The sequence below is a fragment of the Schistocerca americana genome, chromosome X (assembly GCF_021461395.2).
Source record: "Schistocerca americana isolate TAMUIC-IGC-003095 chromosome X, iqSchAmer2.1, whole genome shotgun sequence".
Taxonomy (NCBI): domain Eukaryota; kingdom Metazoa; phylum Arthropoda; class Insecta; order Orthoptera; family Acrididae; genus Schistocerca; species Schistocerca americana.
The window spans coordinates 302,231,021-302,251,412 of NC_060130.1; the positions used below are offsets into that span (position 1 = coordinate 302,231,021).

The 20,392-nt window shown below is 43.6% G+C and overlaps 1 protein-coding gene across 2 annotated transcripts in view; it reads right to left on the minus strand.

Moving 5' to 3' along the window:
• LOC124556576 (1-phosphatidylinositol 4,5-bisphosphate phosphodiesterase eta-2-like) overlaps window positions 1-19,537 on the minus strand; it is a 409,152-nt gene extending 389,615 nt beyond the window's left edge. For both annotated transcript variants that reach the window (XM_047130534.1, XM_047130533.1), the window contains exon 1: window positions 19,427-19,537. In XM_047130534.1, the coding sequence (XP_046986490.1) occupies window positions 19,427-19,478 (52 nt within the window). In that variant the 5' untranslated portion in view covers window positions 19,479-19,537. The remainder of the gene's footprint in view (window positions 1-19,426) is intronic.
• Between the last annotated feature and the right edge of the window lie 855 nt (window positions 19,538-20,392).

A 20,392-nucleotide genomic window follows, 5' to 3' on the forward strand; every position in this document is an offset into this window, starting at 1 on the left:
GGCCTGGCACGAAGTCGGCATTCCAAAACATCCCAAAGATGTTCTATAGATTTCAGGTCAGGACTCTGTGCAAGCCAGTCCACTACAGGAATGTTATTGTCGTGTAACTACTCCGCCATAGGCTGTGCATTATGAACAGGTGTTCGATCGTGTTGAAAGATGCTTTGCCATCCTCGAGTTGCTCTTCGACAGTAGGAAGCAAGAATATGCCTAAAACATCAATGTACGCCTGTGCTGTGATAGTGCCACGCAAAACAACAAGGGGTGCAAGCCCCCTCCATGAAAAACACGACCACACCATAACACCACCGCCTCAGAATTTTACTGTTGGCACTACACACGCTGGCAGATGACGTTCACCGGGTATTCGCCATACCCACACCCTGCCATCCGATCGCCAAATTGTGTACCTTGATTCGTCACTCCACACAACGTTTTTCCACTGTCCAATGTTTACGCTCCTTACACCAAGTGAGGCGTCGTCTGGCACTTACCGGCGTGCTGTGTGGCCCATGAGAAGCCGCTCGACCATGAAATCCAAGTTTTATCACCTCCCGCCTGACTGTCATAGTACTTACAGTGGATCCCGATGCAGTTTGGAATTCCTGTGTGATGGTCTGGATAGATGTCTGCCTATTACCCATTACGACCCTCTTCAACAGTTAACAGACGAGGTCAGCATGTACTCTTTTGTGCTGTACGTCCCCCTTCACGTTTCCACTTCACTATCACATCGGAAACAGTGACCTAGGGATGTTTAGGAATCCGGAAATCTCACGTACAGACGTATGACACAACTGACACCCAATCACCTGACCACGTTCGAAGTCCGTGAGTTCCGAGGAGCGCCCCATTCTGCTCTCTCACGATGTCTAATGACTACTGAGGTCGCTGAATAGAGTAGGTAGTAGGCAGTATGTGGCTGCACAATGCACCTAATATGAAAAACGTATGTTTTGGGGGTATGGTTCAAATGGCTCTGAGCACTATGGGACTCAACTGCTGAGGTCATTAGTCCCCTAGAACTTAGAACTAGTTAAACCTAACTAACCTAAGGACATCACAAACGTCCATGCCCGAGGCAGGATTCGAACCTGCGACCGTAGCGGTCTTGCGGTTCCAGACTGCAGCGCCTTTTGGGGGTAGTCCGGATACTTTTGACCACACAGTGTATACTGATCAAACACAAGAGAACGGAATTGCATTGCGCATATTCCGTAATTTTACTCACATATTGCATACGTTAACGGCATTCTGTTTACGAGGATGTACTATTTGATCGATAGTATCAGGACAGCTATTGGCGGACAGTAACATGGAGTGCGTCCACCATTCGCCTTTGTAACGCCTTGAACTCTGTTGGGGACACTTTCAGTGAAATCTCTCTCTGTGGAGAAATGGCAGCCCATTCTTCCTCAAGAACCAAAACCAGAGGAGGTAGTGATGTTGAACACTGGAGTCTGGAGTGAAAAGGTGTTCCATTAGGTTTAGATCGGGATCCTGACCCACCAGACCTGCCCTCTGTTTTAACTAATAATGAGGCGAGTGTCGCTAGAGTTCTACGTTTTTGTGTGATGTCTGGACTTCTTCCCAAAATATTGGGATTGAGATCTCAATGTGCTGTAAAGTGGTTTGGTCACCCATTATTTGTAAGTGGTCACTCAGCCACAGTCAATTATTTTTACCTGTTTTGTACTGCTATTTTATTTTTAGTTTTATCTACCTTTTTTGGTGTGCTATTTCCAATCTTGCAATTTGAACATTTCCATTTCTCGCAAAGATCGTCTCTGAATTGATCCTTGTTTAACAGAGCTTGGCTGCACTCGTCAACATTTCTTTTGGGAACAGGCGCCGATAACCTCGTTGTTGTGCGCCCTAAAACACTAATCATCATCATCATCATCGGGATCCTGAGCAGGCCACTCCGGTTCAGTTCAGAGATGTTATTGCCGGCCGGTGTGGCCGTGCGGTTAAAGGCGCTTCAGTCTGGAGCCGCGCGACTGCTACGGTCGCAGGTTCGAATCCTGCCTCGAGCATGGATGTGTGTGATGTCCTTAGGTTAGTTAGGTTTAATTAGTTCTAAGTTCTAGGCGACTGATGACCTCAGAAGTTAAGTCGCATAGTGCTCAGAGCCAGCCAGAGATGTTATTGTCCACAGACCATTGTCTCACAGGTCCTGCTTTATGACAGAGCGAATTGTCGAAGTAATACAAACAATCATTGTCTCCTTTCCGTTTCTCTACCGCACGTGGTACACAATGCTGTAATATATATTCGTATCCTTCCGCATTTAGCGTTTAATTAATCATAAGAAGGAGACCACACCCTGACTACGAGAAATACTCCCCATACCATAACATCTACTCCGTGCTTCAATGTTGACATTACACAAGATGGCAGGTAACGTTCTCCAGGCATTCCTAAACCCAAACCGTTCCGTCGGATAGGCACAGGGTAAAGCGTGATTCATCACTTCAAGTAACTCGTTTCCAGTCAGTCACTTACCAGTGGCGTCTCTCTTTACACCACCTAATGCATCGCTAAGCTCTGACTACACAAACGTGTGGCTTATGAGAATCTGCTCGACCACCGTAACCCATTATTTTTAACTCTTTATGCACAGTCATTGTGCTAGCTGGGCTGCTGATAGCCCTTTTGAGCTCACGTGTAATTCTTTCCGCTAATTTAATGCATTTTTAAAATCACCATCCGCATTGGGCGAGGGCCCTTGTCCGTCAGTACATGAGGTCTACCTGGTCCTCATTGAGTTGTCATTCTTCCTTCGCGTTTGTACTTCGTAATCACATCAGCAAGAGTAGACCAGCGTAGCTTTCAAATGTTCAAATGTGTGTGAAATCTTATGGGACTTAACTGCTAAGGTCATCAGTCCCTAAGCTTACACACTACTTAACTTAAATTATCCCAAGGACAAACACACTCACCCATGCCCGAGGGAGGATTCGAACCTCCGTCGGGACCAGCCGCACAGTCCATGACTGCAGCGCCTGAGACCGCTTGGCTAATCCCGCGTGGCTAGCGTAGCTTTAAAATGGTTAAAATTTTCTTGGTAGGTTTTTTACTCAGGTGACATCAAATTACTAGTCCATCTTCGAAGTCACTAAGGTCTCCCGACTGATCCAGTCTGCTGTTTCTGTTTCTTCACTTAAACACAATACTACCCGCTTCCTTTTGTACTGGAGGACATATGGTGGTCAATTCTACGTTGCATTGTGGTGCCCGATTATTTTTCACACGATAGCGTATTACACGTTCTTCTGCTTTGCCCTCTTCCGCAGCAAGTGTGGAAATATTCGTTTTTTAACTTGAAAACGCATTTTTATTGCTGCACTGCAATATTTATTTATGTCCCAAACGCGTTTCGCCTCCGACATTAAAGGCGTATTTAGTGGAATTATTTTTTTAGGTACTCTCCCATCTTTCTAAAATCTGCGTTTCCTCTTCTCTGGCAACAGGTTAGAGAGCTCACTTCCACTGGACTTACGTAAAATTGGCACATATTCACCGTGAGGTCTTTTTCTTTAGTAGTTTTCACGCTTTGTTTATCGTAATCTAAAAAATGTGAAACTCTTGATTGCTGACCTGGCATGACATTCAGATATATTTTACGAGCACTGTGGACGATTTTTTTCCATAGTACTGTTTGCTTGCTAGGCGTTTCTTGTCTTGTTTGTAACTTCTCCTGAGATGAATCTGAAAGTGTCGCCAGATCAGCAGTGAAGTGGTCCCTTACTGTGTCACGTGCCCGCAGCGCCAGCACGCGGCATTTGCTCGTGCGGCGGGCAGTGGTCATACACTGTTACAAGTCATGAAATGCCTCCTAATATCGTGTCGGATCTCCTTTTGCCCGATGTAGTGCACGAGTTCGACGTTGCGTGGTCGCAACAACTCTTTGGATTTCCCCTGCAGAAATACTGAGCCACGCTGCCTCTATATCCGTCCATAACTGAGAAAGTGTTGCGGGTGTAGGATGCTGTTCAGGAACTGATCTCATTATTATGTCCCATAAATGTTCGACAGAACATTTCTGTACAATTTGTACAGAGACCAGATGGCAGTTATAAGAGTCGAGGGGCATGAAAGGGAAGCAGTGGTTGGGAAAGGAGTGAGACAGGGTTGTAGCCTCTCCCCGATGTTATTCAATCTGTATATTGAGCAAGCAGTAAAGGAAACAAAAGAAAAATTCGGAGTAGGTATTAAAATTCATGGAGAAGAAGTAAAAACTTTGAGGTTCGCCGATGACATTGTAATTCTGTCAGAGACAGCAAAGGACTTGGAAGAGCAGTTGAACGGAATGGACAGTGTCTTGAAAGGAGGATATAAGATGAACATCAACAAAAGCAAAACGAGGATAATGGAATGTAGTCAAACTAAATCAGGTGATGCTGAGGGAATTAGATTAGGAAATGAGACACTTAAAGTAGTAAAGGAGTTTTGCTATTTAGGGAGCAAAATAACTGATGATGGTCGAAGTAGAGAGGATATAAAATGTAGACTGGCAATGGCAAGGAAAGCGTTTCTCAAGAAGAGAAATTTGTTAACATCGAGTATAGATTTAAGCGTCAGGAAGTCGTTTCTGAAAGTATTTGTATGGAGTGTAGCCATGTATGGAAGTGAAACATGGACGATAACTAGTTTGGACAAGAAGAGAATAGAAGCTTTCGACATGTGGTGCTACAGAAGAATGCTGAAGATAAGGTGGGTAGATCACGTAACTAATGAGGAGGTATTGAATAGAATTGGGGAGAAGAGAAGTTTGTGGCACAACTTGACTAGAAGAAGGGATCGGTTGGTAGGACATGTTTTGAGGCATCAAGGGATCACAAATTTAGCATTGGAGGGCACCGTGGAGGGTAAAAATCGTAGAGGGAGACCAAGAGATGAATACACTAAGTAGATTCAGAAGGATGTAGGTTGCAGTAGGTACTGGGAGATGAAGGAGCTTGCACAGGATAGAGTAGCATGGAGAGCTGCGTCAAACCAGTCTCAGGACTGAAGACCACAACAACAACAACATTCATGTCGGGCGGTCTGGGTTGCCAAATCATTCATTCGAACTGTCCAGAATGTTCTTCAAACTAATCGCGAACAATCGTGGTTTGGTGACATGTTTGGGAACATGAATGGCTGCAAATACTCTTCAAGTCGCGGGACATAACCATTTCCAGCCAATGATTGGTTCAGTTGGACCAGAGAACCCAGTCTGTTCCACATAAACACAGCACACACTATTATGGAGCCAGCACTAGCTTGCACAGCGCCTTGTTAACAACTTGGGTCCATGGCTTCGTAGGGTCTACGCCACACGCAAACCCAAACATCAACTCTTACCAACTGAAAACGGTACTCATCTGACCAGGCCACTGTTTTCCGGTCAGTAGATGCTGCAGGCAATATCGTGTTAGTAAAGGCACTCGTTTCGGTCGTCTGTTGCTATAGCCCACTAACGGATAGGTTCGTCATACGTCCCACATTGATTTCTGCGGCTAACCCAGTGTTGCTTAGCTGTTAGTGTTGTGTCTAGACAAGACAGCCTAGACACAATGAGAGGAAGCCGAAAGGCACGCGCTAAGCCAAAGCAGGGTGCGTGAGGTCTGAAACAGGATACGTAATGAATGCTATAAAGAAAAGTACGTAGCTTCTGGAATACTTAACTTTAATCCATCCTTTTGGTACATCTGGAGATTGTGGCGATACAAGTGAGACTCTTTAGATACATGCACTGTTACTAATGGCGCCTTGCTAGGTCGTAGCTACTGACTTAGCTGAAGGCTATTCTAACTATCTGTTCAGCAAAGGAGCGAGGCTTCGTCAGTGTGCATCGCTAGCTACGTCGTCCGTACAACTGGGGCGAGTGCTAGTCCGTATCTCGAGACCTGCCTTGTGGTGGCGCTCGGTCTGCGATCCCTGACAGTGGCGACACGCGGGTCCGACATGTACTAATGGACCGCGGCCGATTTAAAGCTACCACCTAGCAAGTGTGGTGCCTGGCGGTGACACCACAGTTAGCACTTACACCTCTACGGAAACGCCGCTGCATTCGGTCGTTAAGTGTAGACCGTCGGCCACTGCGTTATCCGTGGTGAGAGGCAACGCCTGAAATTTAGTATTCTCGGCACACTCTTGACACTGTAGATCTCGGAATATTGAATTCCTTAATGATTTCCGAAATGGAATGTCCCATGCGTCTATCTCCAACTACCACTCCCCGTTCAAAGTCTGTTGATTCTCGTCATGCGGCCATAATCGCGTCGGAAACCATCTCACATGAATTACCTAAGGGCAAATGACAGCTCCGCCAACACACTGTCCTTTTATACGTTCTGAACGCGATACCCCCACCATATGTGCATGTGCATATCGCTGTCCCATGACTTTTGTCATCTCAGTGTAATGTCAAAAAATGGCTCTGAGCACTATGAGACTTAACATCTGAGGTCATCAGTCCCCTAGAACTTAGAAGTACCTAAACCTAACTAACCTAAGCACATCACACACATACATGCCCGAGGCAGGATTCGAACCTGCCGCCGTAGCAGTCGCGCGGCTCCAGACTGAAGCGCCTAGAACCGCTCGGCCAGGTGTAATGTCGTGGCCCATCAGTGTATACAGGGTGGACAGAAACGGTCTGAAAAACTTGTAAGCGTATTGCTAGATACGTTGTGGAGAGAAATAATTGTTAAGAAAAGAATTCGATACGCTGCACCGTTTCCGAGGTACTTAGCATTGAATTTAGCCCGTTAGCCCGTTACGCGCGAATTCAAGCGGCCCGCCAGGTACAATTAGAGTCAGTTATTACCCTAGCGTATATGATAGCGCAGATACTGCATAGCCTTTCGCTCTGGTTCGATTCTTACTACCGTCCCATGTCCAGTTTTTGCATCGCTCTTCTGTTCGGTTTTACGAAGAACACATTTGGCCACAACATCTTTGGTGGGCCGCTCGGATCAGCGCGTGCTAAGGACTTATTGGCTAGCTTCAATACTAATTAACGCGGAAACGACGTAACGTATTCGAATTTTTCAAAAATTACTTCTCAACAAAATCTACTCTGCATCACCCTTACAGCCTTTTCAGACTGTTTCTGACCAACCTGTATAGCGTAATATAAAGGGTAGTTCAAAAAGAGCGCGGAACGTTTGGTAAATTTTTATTTGTCGGTTGGTGACATTGTTTTAATTCGTTTCTCTTTTCAGGAACATTCCGATTGTTGATTCAGTTTGAATTTTTCGCACTGGGTGTCTAACCATGAAGCAGTTCACTTGTGCGCAACTTGTGCTAATCGTGAAAACGTTTTATCAGAATGGAGAATATTATGCAGAAGTTATCAGGCGACTTCGCGCGATTGTAGGGCGTAATGAGCACCAAATGAACCAAGTTCCCAGACTTACGAAGAAGGTCTTTGATACGGGTTCAACAGTAAACCTTAAAAGTCGTTGGCATCGTCGCTCTGGCCGAACTGAGTAGAACATTGCGGTGTTCCATGACAGTGTAGCTGTTAGTCAAATGAAATCAATCGCTCACCGTTTCCAACAATTGGGCTTAAGCTGTTCTTCAGTACGGAGAATTCTCCGGTATGATCTCCATTACAACCTCTATAAAATTCAGTTGACACAGCAGCTGAAAGTGATGTATCTTCACAAGAGTCGACAGTTTGACAGTGACAAAGCATATTTCCCCTTAAATGGTTTTGTGAATTAGCAGAACTGCCGTATCTGGGAGTCAGAAAATCCTTACATTATCCAAGAAAGGGAAACGCATCCACAACGAGTGACAGTTTGATGCGGTTTTTGGTAGGTCGGCGTCAACGTCCTTACTTTTCTGAAGACGAGGCAGGACAGGCTGTGACAATCAATGGAGATAGATGCCGTACGATGATTGGGAAGTTTCTGTGGCCTTATTTGTATGGAATGGACATTGAAGAGTTGTGGGTTCAAAGGATGGTGCCACCTGTCATACTACCCCCGAAGCAATTCAATTGCTCCATGAGCGGTTCCCAGATCATCTCATGTCGCGCAATGTCGATCATCAGTGGCCACCAAGGCCATGTGAGTTAACTCCTTGTGACTTTTTTCGGTTGGGGTCATCTTAAGTCAATGGTGTACGCCAATAAACCCCAAACCATCCATGACTTTAAGGAGGATATTCGACGAGTTGTCAGCGAAAGGGATGTGGCAACTGGTCCTGCAGTCAGAGTGAATTTCATGGACAGAGTTGTTGCGTGCCAGCGCAGTACAGAACGTCATATGCCTCACATTTTTGAAACATGAAATGGGAAGATCAGATGAACATGTTTATGTATTTTGTTTGTGATTTTTATGAAAACAAGCTTCTTACTTAGCCGGCCGCTGTGATCGAGAGGATCTAGAAGCTTCAGTCATGAACCAAACTGCTGCTACGGTCACTGGTTCGAATACTGTCTCGGGCATGGATGTGCGTGATGTCCTTAGAGTAGTCAGGTTTAAGTAGTTCTAAGAGTAGGGGACTGATGACCTCAGATGTTAAGTCCGATAGTGCTTAGAGCCATTTGAACCATTTTACTTTGATGTATCAAAACTGGCGCTCTTTTTGAACCATCCTGTAGAAGGAATCCCCACAATGAGCAGCGTGAGATGCTCAATAGTGATCATAATTTGTTGTTGATCTGCGTCGCAGAAGTTGTCTGCAGCGGCTACTATTGCATAATTTGTCTCACTTCATACGTTGCTTTTTTGTAATGTTTACAGAACACGATGTGTGAATGAATGAATGGCAAATCTGTAGGGAAGACTAGCTGTCCTCCTGCACAGTAACGCCACTGCTAGAAGTGGCCGCCACTTAACTGACACCCACAGAGGCTGCAGATCACGCGCTATTAGGGTCCCCGCAACTGTTGCCAGTTACGAACTGGAAATAATAACACACATTATGACTAAATGAGCGTGATTTCGCCGTATTTTTAAAACTCGGGAAACAATCATTCACATAAAGTTTTGCGTAATTTCGAACATTTGGCGAATACATTCCACACAACGCCATTTTGTTAAACCACATTCTATGTGTTACAAATACGACCAAGAGTTTAATTTACATGACCTGTTTCGCTACGGTCTGATGAGCATTTCTGCGAACTTGCTCCACAATATTGTCGGCTGACAATATTTCAATTATGTTGTCAACAAAGCTCGCTGTTGATATACTTTCGCTCCAGACGAGTATGTCGCTAAGCGAAACGGTAATCAGTCAGAATACTAACAAAGTCTGACAGCTAAATGTTGGAATTCAGTGTCTGGTGGTCCACGATATTAAATGTGATGTTCTCCATAGGGGAGCTAAAGGCAGATTCTAGTTATCGAGCAAGCCGGAGTGGCCGAGCGGTTAAAGGCGCTACAGTCTGGAACCGCGCGACCGCTACGGTCGCAGGTTCGAATCCTGCCTCGGGCATGGATGTTTGTGATGTCCTTAGGTTAGTTAGGTTTAAGTAGTTCTAGGTTCTAGGGGACTTATGACCACAGCAGTTGAGTCCCATAGTGCTCAGAGCCATCTAGCTATCGATAAACACCAATCACAGACTACTGAATCAATTATTAACTATCAAATACAGGCTTATTACTCACTCATGCTGCAGTAACAGCAGTCAGTGAACATTGTTCACAGCTAAGATGGTATGCTTGTTGTAAATTATGTAACTATTTCTCACCCACCACATGGCGTTCATCTTATTGCTCCACTTTGCCTCCCTCGTTTTCCTGTTAAACTCGTACATCAACCTCTGAAATTATATCCACATATCACAGTAGTGTGTACCAGTACTCACATGCTAAATTGTTTTGGCATTTATAGTCATATAATGTAAATCTTTGAGTACAATGTAACACATGGTTTATCTAGAAATACCGGCTTTGTGTGTATTTGAATATGCTTATGACGGCTTATCAGTTTGCGTATAGTTAAGATACTACAACTAATATCCGTGTAACTAATGTAGGCCTAGTTCACTTTGCTTAAGTAAGTCAAACAGTTGGTTTAAGGATTCATACTCAAATATTTAGAGCGAAAAACGTTGATTACCTCAGTACCTACACAAAATTTTAGGTTTTGTACCAATGTGAAATTGCAGTATTGCAGTTCTGCGGTTTCCGTATAAATGCCTTATCTTCAAATCGTCAAATATCTTTGGAAATAATTGGCTGGTTAACTAACTGTCAATGGCAATGAAATTCATTAACAGCCGTGTATCTTAAGATGTTATTGTATTTTATCTTGAAGACTACCAGTTTCAGCATTTCACTATGTTATTTTCAGCCCCATACACATCTCTTCAAATAAACGAAAATGTCATACAGAGCCGTAAATCTCTGGATGTCGTGAATTCAGTCGTTACACAAGAGCTTCATTCGAAGACCTGATAGCAACTGTTGCTATCAAGTCTTCGAATGAAGCTCTAGTATAACGATTTGAAACTGGAAGTGAGACCATTTGCAGAATAAAAACGTTATTTTCCATTTCTTCCGTTGCTGTTCTGTATGCTTTGATTGATTACAATACTAGCGTCACCTAAAAACAAGAAAACTAATCCTGCTTGTTGCATGTTATATGGAAGAGATCTAATTTTTACAAGTGTGTAAAACAACGCATTTTACTTTTTAACGTGAGCCGCAGCAATCATAACGAAATTTCGAGACAGCCTGCACAATTCAGCGCCTGCAGCAGCGGACAGTCGTCATTACTCTTTGCAGTTATTTAGAACGATGGTAAAAATCTGGAAGAGTGGTTACCATACCGTTCCTACTTAATGAACGCAACAATTTGACTACTGCTTCACAGTATTATTCCCTCCTGAAGCTGTTGTAATTAATCCACTGCAATTCAAAAAGAACAACGATGTACATAATTACAATAACAGAAGATAAAAGACATTCACTATTCCACATTACCGTTATCTTTTGCACAAAAAGGGAATTCACAATACTGCCATTAAAATTTTTTATCACCTCTCCAATAATATAAAATATAAAATGTCTGACAGACAGCAAATATAAAATGAATACAAAATGAAAAAGTTTCTCCTTGAGGACTCCTTCCACTTCGTAGAAGAATTTCTCATATATGAATGTACAGTGCCTCGTTCCTCATCATTACGGTTATTCGCACAAATGATTCACAGAACATGAAACTAACTAGTTAACACTAACAAGCATGGGTCCCTAGGGGTGGAATCGAGTTTTTGAAACCATCTGTATGGTGACGTAGGTTAGGGTCCCAGGTATCTTACCTCGTAGCCAATCATCCTGGTGGATCCCTGTTTACGACTAATCAACGAAAAAAAAAAATCGCAAATCTGATGATGTGCTAGAGCCTTAAAACTGACACAAGTTCATTCAGTGACGTTTCAGCGTAATGATTATCGTATTAACCTGATGTGCAGAATGTCGCAGGTTTGAACCTTGCCAAGTGCTACGAGATTTTTTGTTTTTAAATAGTTATCGAAATGACTTTGATCATTATTTTTATTCGATTAATTGGTTTAAATGTCATTTTTAAAATTTCTATCCATTTGTCACATGATTTTAACCATCGAGTTAACGTTTACATTTACTGTTATTTTTCTTCATCTCTTTTTTTTCATTTGGAATCTTTGTGCATCTGACTTTCATTTTTTTGGATTCATCTCGACTTAATTTCTTCCGCTTGATCACCTCACATTTTCGTTAATGTTAGTGCATTTATTATTTCAATTCCTCATTTGGCGTATTTATTTAAAATCACTTTTTTCGTTTAAGTCTTCATCCTCGTTATTTTGTCCACAGTGCAAAAGGAATTTGTATTTTAGATGTTTGTATGTCGTTTACCATCCAAAAAAGTACGTATTGTATATAACGAAAAATACGTATTTGACACCATTGCACAGCCAATACAAATAAATTATTTCGTCTTTTGTTTTTAACCGACAGATCGGCATGGTGACAGATAAATAAAAACAATTAAAATAAAATGCACAAAGATTCGAAATGAAAACAGAATGATAGGAAGAAAAAGTAGCAGAAAAAGAAAAAGTTAATCTGATGATTAAAATAACATGCAAAGGACTAGAAATTTAAAAGAATACATTTAAACCAATTAACTGAATGAAAATAACGATCAAAGGCACTACCATAACCATTTAAAAACAAAAATTTTTGAATCAACTGATAAAATTCGAACCCCCAACCTACTGCACAGCAGGCTGTTACGCTAACTCCTGCACTAAAACGTCATTTTGGGTAAATCTGCCAATTTACATCGCGGAAAGTGAATGGCTGCGGGGTGGGTTACCTGGGACCCTAAACTACATCACCGTGTGGATCAGTGGTTCCCAACCTGGGGGTAATTACCCCCGAAGAGGTAAAATGTAGTTTCCTGAGGGTGAAAACAAGTAATGAAAGTAAATTATTTTTAAGAAAAATTAGAAATTTGTGGTAAGTTCTATGGGACCAAACTGCTGAGGTCATCGGTCCCTAGGCTTCCACACTACTTAATCTAACTTATGCTAAGAACAAAACACACACCCATGCCCGCGGGAGGACTCGAACCTCCGACGGGGGGAGCCGCCCTAGACCGCACGGCTACCCCGCGCGGCTATTCTTAAGATGTCATTACTACCATCATAATTTCTTAAGATTGTAACTGGTAACGTAAGTTCCCAATAACATTTTTTTTTTTCAAATACAGTAGGGTCTAGATATTTCGATTCTTGGAATTACGATTATCCCATAAATCCGAGCCTGCAAAAATTGTACAGCGTATTGAACCTCGATGTTCAACGACACCACACATACACCTCTATCGGTTTAAGTGCTATGTTTCGTTTTCTTTGTTGACTGTTTTCCTTGTACACCTAAAAATGACTGGTGCAACAAAGAATAGCATATCTGTTTCTTTGAGTGTTAAGTTAGAAGCATAGAAACGACTTGCCAAAGGAGAACCAATAAACAAAATGCTTTCGAATATCGTGTCCACGAAGTTACTGTTGGTGACTGGCCAAGGAACCGACTTAAAATGGAACAATTTTCTTCCAAGAAATGTTCTGAAGAATCTCTCAACCGAAAAACTATAAAACTCGAAGTTTGAAAAAAAGAAGTAAGTCAGACGTTGTTCATGTGGTTGATTCTTATAAATGTAGTTTTATTTCGTTTCCCATATACATTCCGATAGTCAGAATTTCTTCAATAATTCGAGGTTGTCTCGGTCCCTTTCACTTCAATTTGTCGAGACTATACTGTGCTATCGCATGACAATGTGGTGGAGGTTACAGCTTGTGAAACTAATGTATGAACAACATCTTTCACACGCAGACCACGTACTATGTACCATACCCTATGAGACAGGTGCATCACATATGCTTAAATATCTCACAATAATGCCTTCTCCGTCTTAAGTATAAGGGGCAGTCAAGTGAAAACGAGACAGATTGCAATAAAGTAAGCAAAGTATTTATTATTTCAAATATCATCCTTCTGTGAGACAAGGTGCTCAGTGTCTTCACGGATAAATGTTTACGGTTGCCTACGGAACCACGAATGTACCCAGGAGTGCACTTTTTCATTCGAAGCCAATCAACGGCCACAAATGTCTTTTTTCAGGGCTTCAAAAATATGGAAATCGCATGGAGAGAGATCAGGTCTGTATGATGGATGTGCAAGGGCTTCCCAGCGAAATTTCTGCAGAGTGGTCGAAACAACTGTGGCAACATGTGGGCGGGCATTGTCCTGCAACGGAATTATGCTGTCCGTCAACATTCCTGGGCATTTGGACCTGATGGAAAGCTTCAATATTTCCAAAGTGGCCACGTACCACTGTGCGTTAATTGTGGTGCCTTGTTCCAGAAAGTACATGAGATAGCAGGAGGTGGCCCTCGCAGTCAAAGAAAAACGTCATCACCCCCCAGCCCCCCGAAGCTGACACGCCTGTTGTTTCGACTACACTGCTGCAGTCTCGCTGGGAAGCTCTTAGACATTCTCCGCACATCCCTAATCTCTCCCCAGACGATTTCCATATTTTTGGTGCCCTGAAGAAAGACATTGGTGACCGTCAATTTGCTTCGGACGAAGAAGTACACGCCTGGGTACAATCATGGTTCCGAAGGAAACTGTAGATATACAGGGTGTTTCAAAAATGACCAGTATATTTGAAACGGCAATTAAAACTAAACGAGCAGCGATAGAAATACACCGTTTGTTGCAATATGCTTGGGACAACAGTACATTTTCAGGCAGACAAACTTTCGAAATTACAGTAGTTACAATTTTCAACAACAGATGGCGCTGCGGTCTGGGAAACTCTATAGTACGATATTTTCCACATATCCACCATGCGTAGCAATAATATGGCGTAGTCTCTGAATGAAATTACCCGAAACCTTTGACAACGTGTCTGGCGGAATGGCTTCACTTGCAGATGAGATGTACTGCTTCAGCTGTTCAATTGTTTCTGGATTCTGGCGGTACACCTGGTCTTTCAAGTGTCCCCACAGAAAGAAGTCACAGGGGTTCATGTCTGGCGAATAGGGAGGCCAATCCACGCCGCCTCCTGTATGTTTCGGATAGCCCAAAGCAATCACACGATCATCGAAATATTCATTCAGGAAATTAAAGACGTCGGCCGTGCGATGTGGCTGGGCACCATTTTGCATAAACCACCAGGTGTTCGCAGTGTCATCTAAGGCAGTTTGTACCGCCACAAATTCACGAAGAATGTCCAGATAGCGTGATGCAGTAATCGTTTCGGATCTGAAAAATGGGCCAATGATTCCTTTGGAAGAAATGGCGGCCCAGACCAGTACTTTTTGAGGATGCAGGGACGATGGGACTGCAACATGGGGCTTTTCGGTTCCCCATATGCGCCAGTTCTGTTTATTGACGAAGCCGTCCAGGTAAAAATAAGCTTCGTCAGTAAGCCAAATGCTGCCCACATGCATATCGCCGTCATCAATCCTGTGCACTATATCGTTAGCGAATGTCTCTCGTGCAGCAATGGTAGCGGCGCTGAGGGGTTGCCGCGTTTGAATTTTGTATGGATAGAGGTGTAAACTCTGGCGCATGAGACGATACGTGGACGTTGGCGTCATTTGGACCGCAGCTGCAACACGGCGAACGGAAACCCGAGGCCGCTGTTGGATCACCTGCTGCACTAGCTGCGCGTTGCCCTCTGCGGTTGCCGTACGCGGTCGCCCTACCTTTCCAGCACGTTCATCCGTCACGTTCCCAGTCCATTGAAATTTTTCAAACAGATCCTTTATTGTATCGCTTTTCGGTCCTTTGGTTACATTAAACCTCCGTTGAAAACTTCGTCTTGTTGCAACAACACTGTGTTCTAGGCGGTGGAATTCCAACACCAGAAAAATCCTCTGTTCTAAGGAATAAACCATGTTGTCTACAGCACACTTGCACATTGTGAACAGCACACGCTTACAGCAGAAAGACGACGTACAGAATGGCGCACCCACAGACTGCGTTGTCTTCTATATCTTTCACATCACTTGCAGCGCCATCTGTTGTTGAAAATTGTAACTACTGTAATTTCGAAAGTTTGGCCGCCTGAAAATGTACTGTTGTCCCAAGCATATTGCAACAAACGGTGTATTTCTATCGCTGCTCGTTTAGTTTTTATTGCCGTTTCAAGTATACCGGTCATTTTTGAAACACCCTGTATTTCCGTGAATGCATTGACCGTCTTGTGTCACAGTGGGATATATGTATTGACAGTGGGATAAATGTATTGTGGAGACTACTTTTGAAATAATAAACTGTTTACTTACTTTTTCCCATCTGTCTCGTTTTCATTTGACTGCCCCTTATAGTACCTGCGTTAATTGCTTCATTATTCACTTCCCAACAATAAACGAAATTATTGACAGCACAAGACAATAGTAACTATATAACGGCTACTACCTTTCTGTAGGGTGTACACTGCACTATTATTATTATTATCAGTGGCAACGAGTCGGCCATTGTGACCGAGCGCTTCTAGGCGCTTCAGTCCGGAACCGTGCTGCTGCTACGGTCGCAGGTTCGAATCCTGCCACGGGCATGGATGTGTGTAATGTCCTTAAGTCAGTTAGGTTTAAGTAGTTCTGAGTTTAGGGGACTGATGACCTCAGATGTTATGTCCCATAGTGCTTAGAGCCATTTTTGAGTGGCAATGATCAGACACAAAGCTTTGGCAGCCTGAAGTTTTCCTATTTCTGCCTTTCAGAAGTAAGGAGTCCAGCAATCAAGTGATTTACAAAAAGTAGGCCTTAGTACTGATTACGTTAATACCGTGCTTTCGAGCGTACAGTCGAGTGGTTGCCCCCGCTTTCAAGCACGATGATTCGACCCATTTGTCCTCTTCACGTGCTGCTAGCTGTATTGTTATGTGCAGTTGATGGCTCTGAGCAGTATGGGACTTCACTTCTGAGGTCATCAGTCTCCTAGAACTTAGAACTACTTAAACCTAACTAACCTAAGGACATTACACACATCAATGCCTGAGGCAGGATTCGAACCTGCGACCGTAGTGGCCGCGCGGTTCCAGACTGTAGCACCGAGAACCGCTCGTCCACCTCGGCCGGCTATGTGCAGTTGATGCTGGAGCGCAACCATACAATTCTCAGCACCTTAACGAGACTACTGGGTCGGTCGTCGAAATAGCGTCCAAAAACATGGAAACAACAACTGTACTGAACACTCGGAGGTACATAGCTGTTTATGTTGCTCAGATAATAATGGTTCAAAAATGAAGGTGCATTGCATCTGTTTCTAGTTGGTTTGATGAATGACATCTTGCTCTAAATTTATAAAAAATTAAGTAAATGCAGATGAGTAGTGACAACAGTTCTGTAATGTTCGAATACAATATTAGTGGTGCGCTTCGTGGCACACTCATGTCGATTAAAATATCCGTGATGTTGCAGTGTGTATTATGAAATGGAACGAGCACGCAAAGACGATGATAGGGAAGGCGAGTGGTGGACTTCGGTTTATGGGGACAATTTTAGGAAATTATAGCTCTTCTGTAAAGGTGACCGTGTATAGAAGACTCAAATGATCCAGTCTTGAGAACCGCTGGAGTATTTGGGATCCCCACCATGTCGGATTAGAAGAAGCGTCGAAGCGATTCAGAGGTGTGATGCTAGATTTGTTACCGGTAGGTTGGATCAGCACGCGAGTATTACGGAGAAGCGTCGCGAACTCGAACTAAAAAAAAGGGGGGGGGCAGATGACTTTCACTTCGCGAAACACTATTGTGCAAATTTAGGACACTGGCATTTGTGGCTGACTGCGGAACGATTTTACCGCAAAAACAATGTAAGAGAACTTACGACTCTTACCGAGGCATATACAGGGTGGTCAGAAACATTCTGAAAAGCTTGTAGCGGTGACACAGGGAACGATGTGTTGAGAAATAATTTTTACGAAATACGTTGGGTCGTTTCTGAGTTATTACGCACTGAAATTAACCAATCAGGTCGTCGCACGCGCAAATTCAAGCAGCCTGTCGGGGCGGTGTCGCCAAACGTGTTCTTCGTTTGGTTTCCTCAAACCATACAAACGTGTCTTTCGCTCGCCTAGCTTAACTTTATCACTTTCTAAAAAGGCCATTTTCCGAAAAAGGCACTTCTGAATTGGTTACGAGCATTTCAACGAGTGGTAACTCCGGACCTCCAGATATCTGTGCATTATCGTATTTTTACGCGTGCAGGTGCTTGAATTTACTCGCGGAACCACCTGATTGGCTAATTGGCTAACTTCAATGCTAAATAACTCGGAAACGGCGCAACGTATAGAATTTTTATGTTAACAATTGTCCATCAGTACAGCTTCCCCTGCAACACCCTAATAATCTTTTCAGACAGTTTCCCATTGTCCTGTAGACAGTTGTTTCTCTCTTGCTCCATTTGCTAGTGTAACAGGAAAGGGAGTGATTAGTATTGGTACGAAGTACCCTCCGACAGGCACTGTTTGGTGGCTTGCTGATTATATGTGTGGATCTGTTAATACTTAATCTTCGTTTGACGTTGCCTTCAAATATTATTTGGAAGTAAAATAATAGATTGTCCATCTACATGATTAGACTACAATTCAGGCAGAGGATTCATAGAAACACCTTCAGACCATTTCTCTTCTACCGTTCCACTCTCGAAGAGACACAAAAATCTGATTTCTGTTATTTTGTTGCGATGCTCGTTCCTCGCTGTGAGAATGGGCGTCAGGAAAATATTTTGACATTCAACAAGTGGTAACTCCAGACCCCCAGATATCTGTGAATTATCGTATTTTTACGCCAAACGTGTTCTTCGTTTGGTTTCCTCGAACCATACAAACGTATCTTTCGCTCGCCTACCTTAAATTTATCACTTCCTAAAAAGGCTAGCCGGCCGGAGTGGTCGTGCGGTTCTAGGTGCTACAGTCTGGAGCCGCGAGACCGCTACGGTCGCAGGTTCGAATCCTGCCTCGGGCATGGATGTGTGTGATGTCCCTAGGTTAGTTAGGTTTAAGTAGTTCTACGTTCTTGGAGACTGATGACCTCAGAAGTTGAGTCCCATAGTGCTCAGAGCCATTTGAACCATTTTTTAAAAAGGCCATTTTCCGAAAAAGGCACTTTTGAACTGGTTACGAGCATTTCAACAAGTGGTAACTCCAGACCCCCAGATATCTGTGCATTATCGTCTTTCGTGAAAAGACGTCGCCGCAACCGAAACACCTTTGGTTTATTAACTGCTGTCTCAACTCGCTTATGATGCGCGACACTCTCTCCTCTGTTTCGCGATAATATCACACGAGCTGCTCTTCTTTGTCCTCTGTCAGACCTACTTGGTAAGGCTCCAATACCAAGCAGCAGTTCTCCGGAATAGGAAAGACAAGCGTAGTGTAGGCAATGTCTCTAAATTAGAATTGTCGCGCCTTCTAAGTGTTCTGCCAATAATACACAGTCTTTCATTCGCCTTCCCCACAACATTTTCTATGTGACGGTTCCAATTCAAGTTGCCGAACATATTGCTAAATAGGACCCTCGAAGTTCATCGGCGCTACGGGTCCTTCACGACATTACACAAACACCGAACGCCCACTGAAAGTTGCCTGACATCACCGCGTTTGGGCAACAAATACGACACTCTTCAGTTACAGAACGGCTAAGTATTAATAGACGTTCACTGAAAGGATAGGTAAGCACTGGGAGAGCTGTATGTGGGGGGGCAGGAAGACGTAGAGGCAAGAGAGTGAACAGACCGACACATGCCGATGACGTGACGTCGCCAACACAAGGCAGACTTCCCTAACGGCCAAGGTCACTTTCCGCGCCTTCTCGAGCTGGCAGTAGCATCACACCCCGTAGCAGACGCGCGCGCAGGAAGCGTCGCAGAGCGTGGCCGTTTCGCATGCAGCCGCGCAGCGTTGCGAGCACGTACCCCTGAACTCTGGCGACTGCATCTGCAGGCTGTACGTGACCTTGGTCTCCATGGCGCTGACGGGCGTCGTGCGTTCCGCGCGCTGCCACAGCCGGCCCGCGACTACGGCGGCTCGGCGCGCGGCCTGTGCTGACCACAGCGGCCGCCAGGTGGCTCCAGCTTGTCCCGGCGTGGGAGGCCGCCCGTCGCCATGGCAACTGCGTCACCAGCCCTCCAGCCGTGTTTTCATTTGATTGCAGCTAAGTTTTCCGCCTCTTGTCAAATGAATATGCACGGAACAACTGATAATTACTTTCCGCGTATGACACATGTGTTTTTTTTTTAATTTTTTAATTTTTATTTTTATTGAATTCCTCTCCTGTGCCAACCTCTTCACGTCAGAAAGTCGCACCTTCTACGTCCTCAATTGGCTGTATTCCAATCTCTTGTCTTCCTCTACAGTTTTTACCCTCTACAGCTCCCTCTAGCCCCATGGACGTTTCTCCGTGATGTGTTAAGGGGGGTAGGACGTCAAACGGGCCAACATGGAGCAGGAGAGGCACCACAGGACATTTTAACTTCCACTGTCTATACTTTTACAAACAAATTCATAAAACTTTTTCAGCATGACCAGAAAGGATTCAGGATTCACACTCTTAGCAGTGGAAGTTCAAAAACATAACAATTTTGTTTTTTTTATGTTTGAAATTTCATCATATTTTCGCTTACTATTGGCTGCATTTGTTACTATAAGTACACTTCTCTTCATAAATAGGAGACATTATTCGATGAATTTTTCACAGCATACAAACCATACTTATAGGGGTATGAAACTCTAGAATTTCTTTAGTTTACGAAAAAGTGAATGAGCTATTATATTTTAAACTTCATGTTTAGAAAAAACTCAAATTCTATACTCTATTATTTGAATTTTTACCACAGTTTTTAATAGATTTGGAAAATTATAGTGTTTCATACACCTGTGAG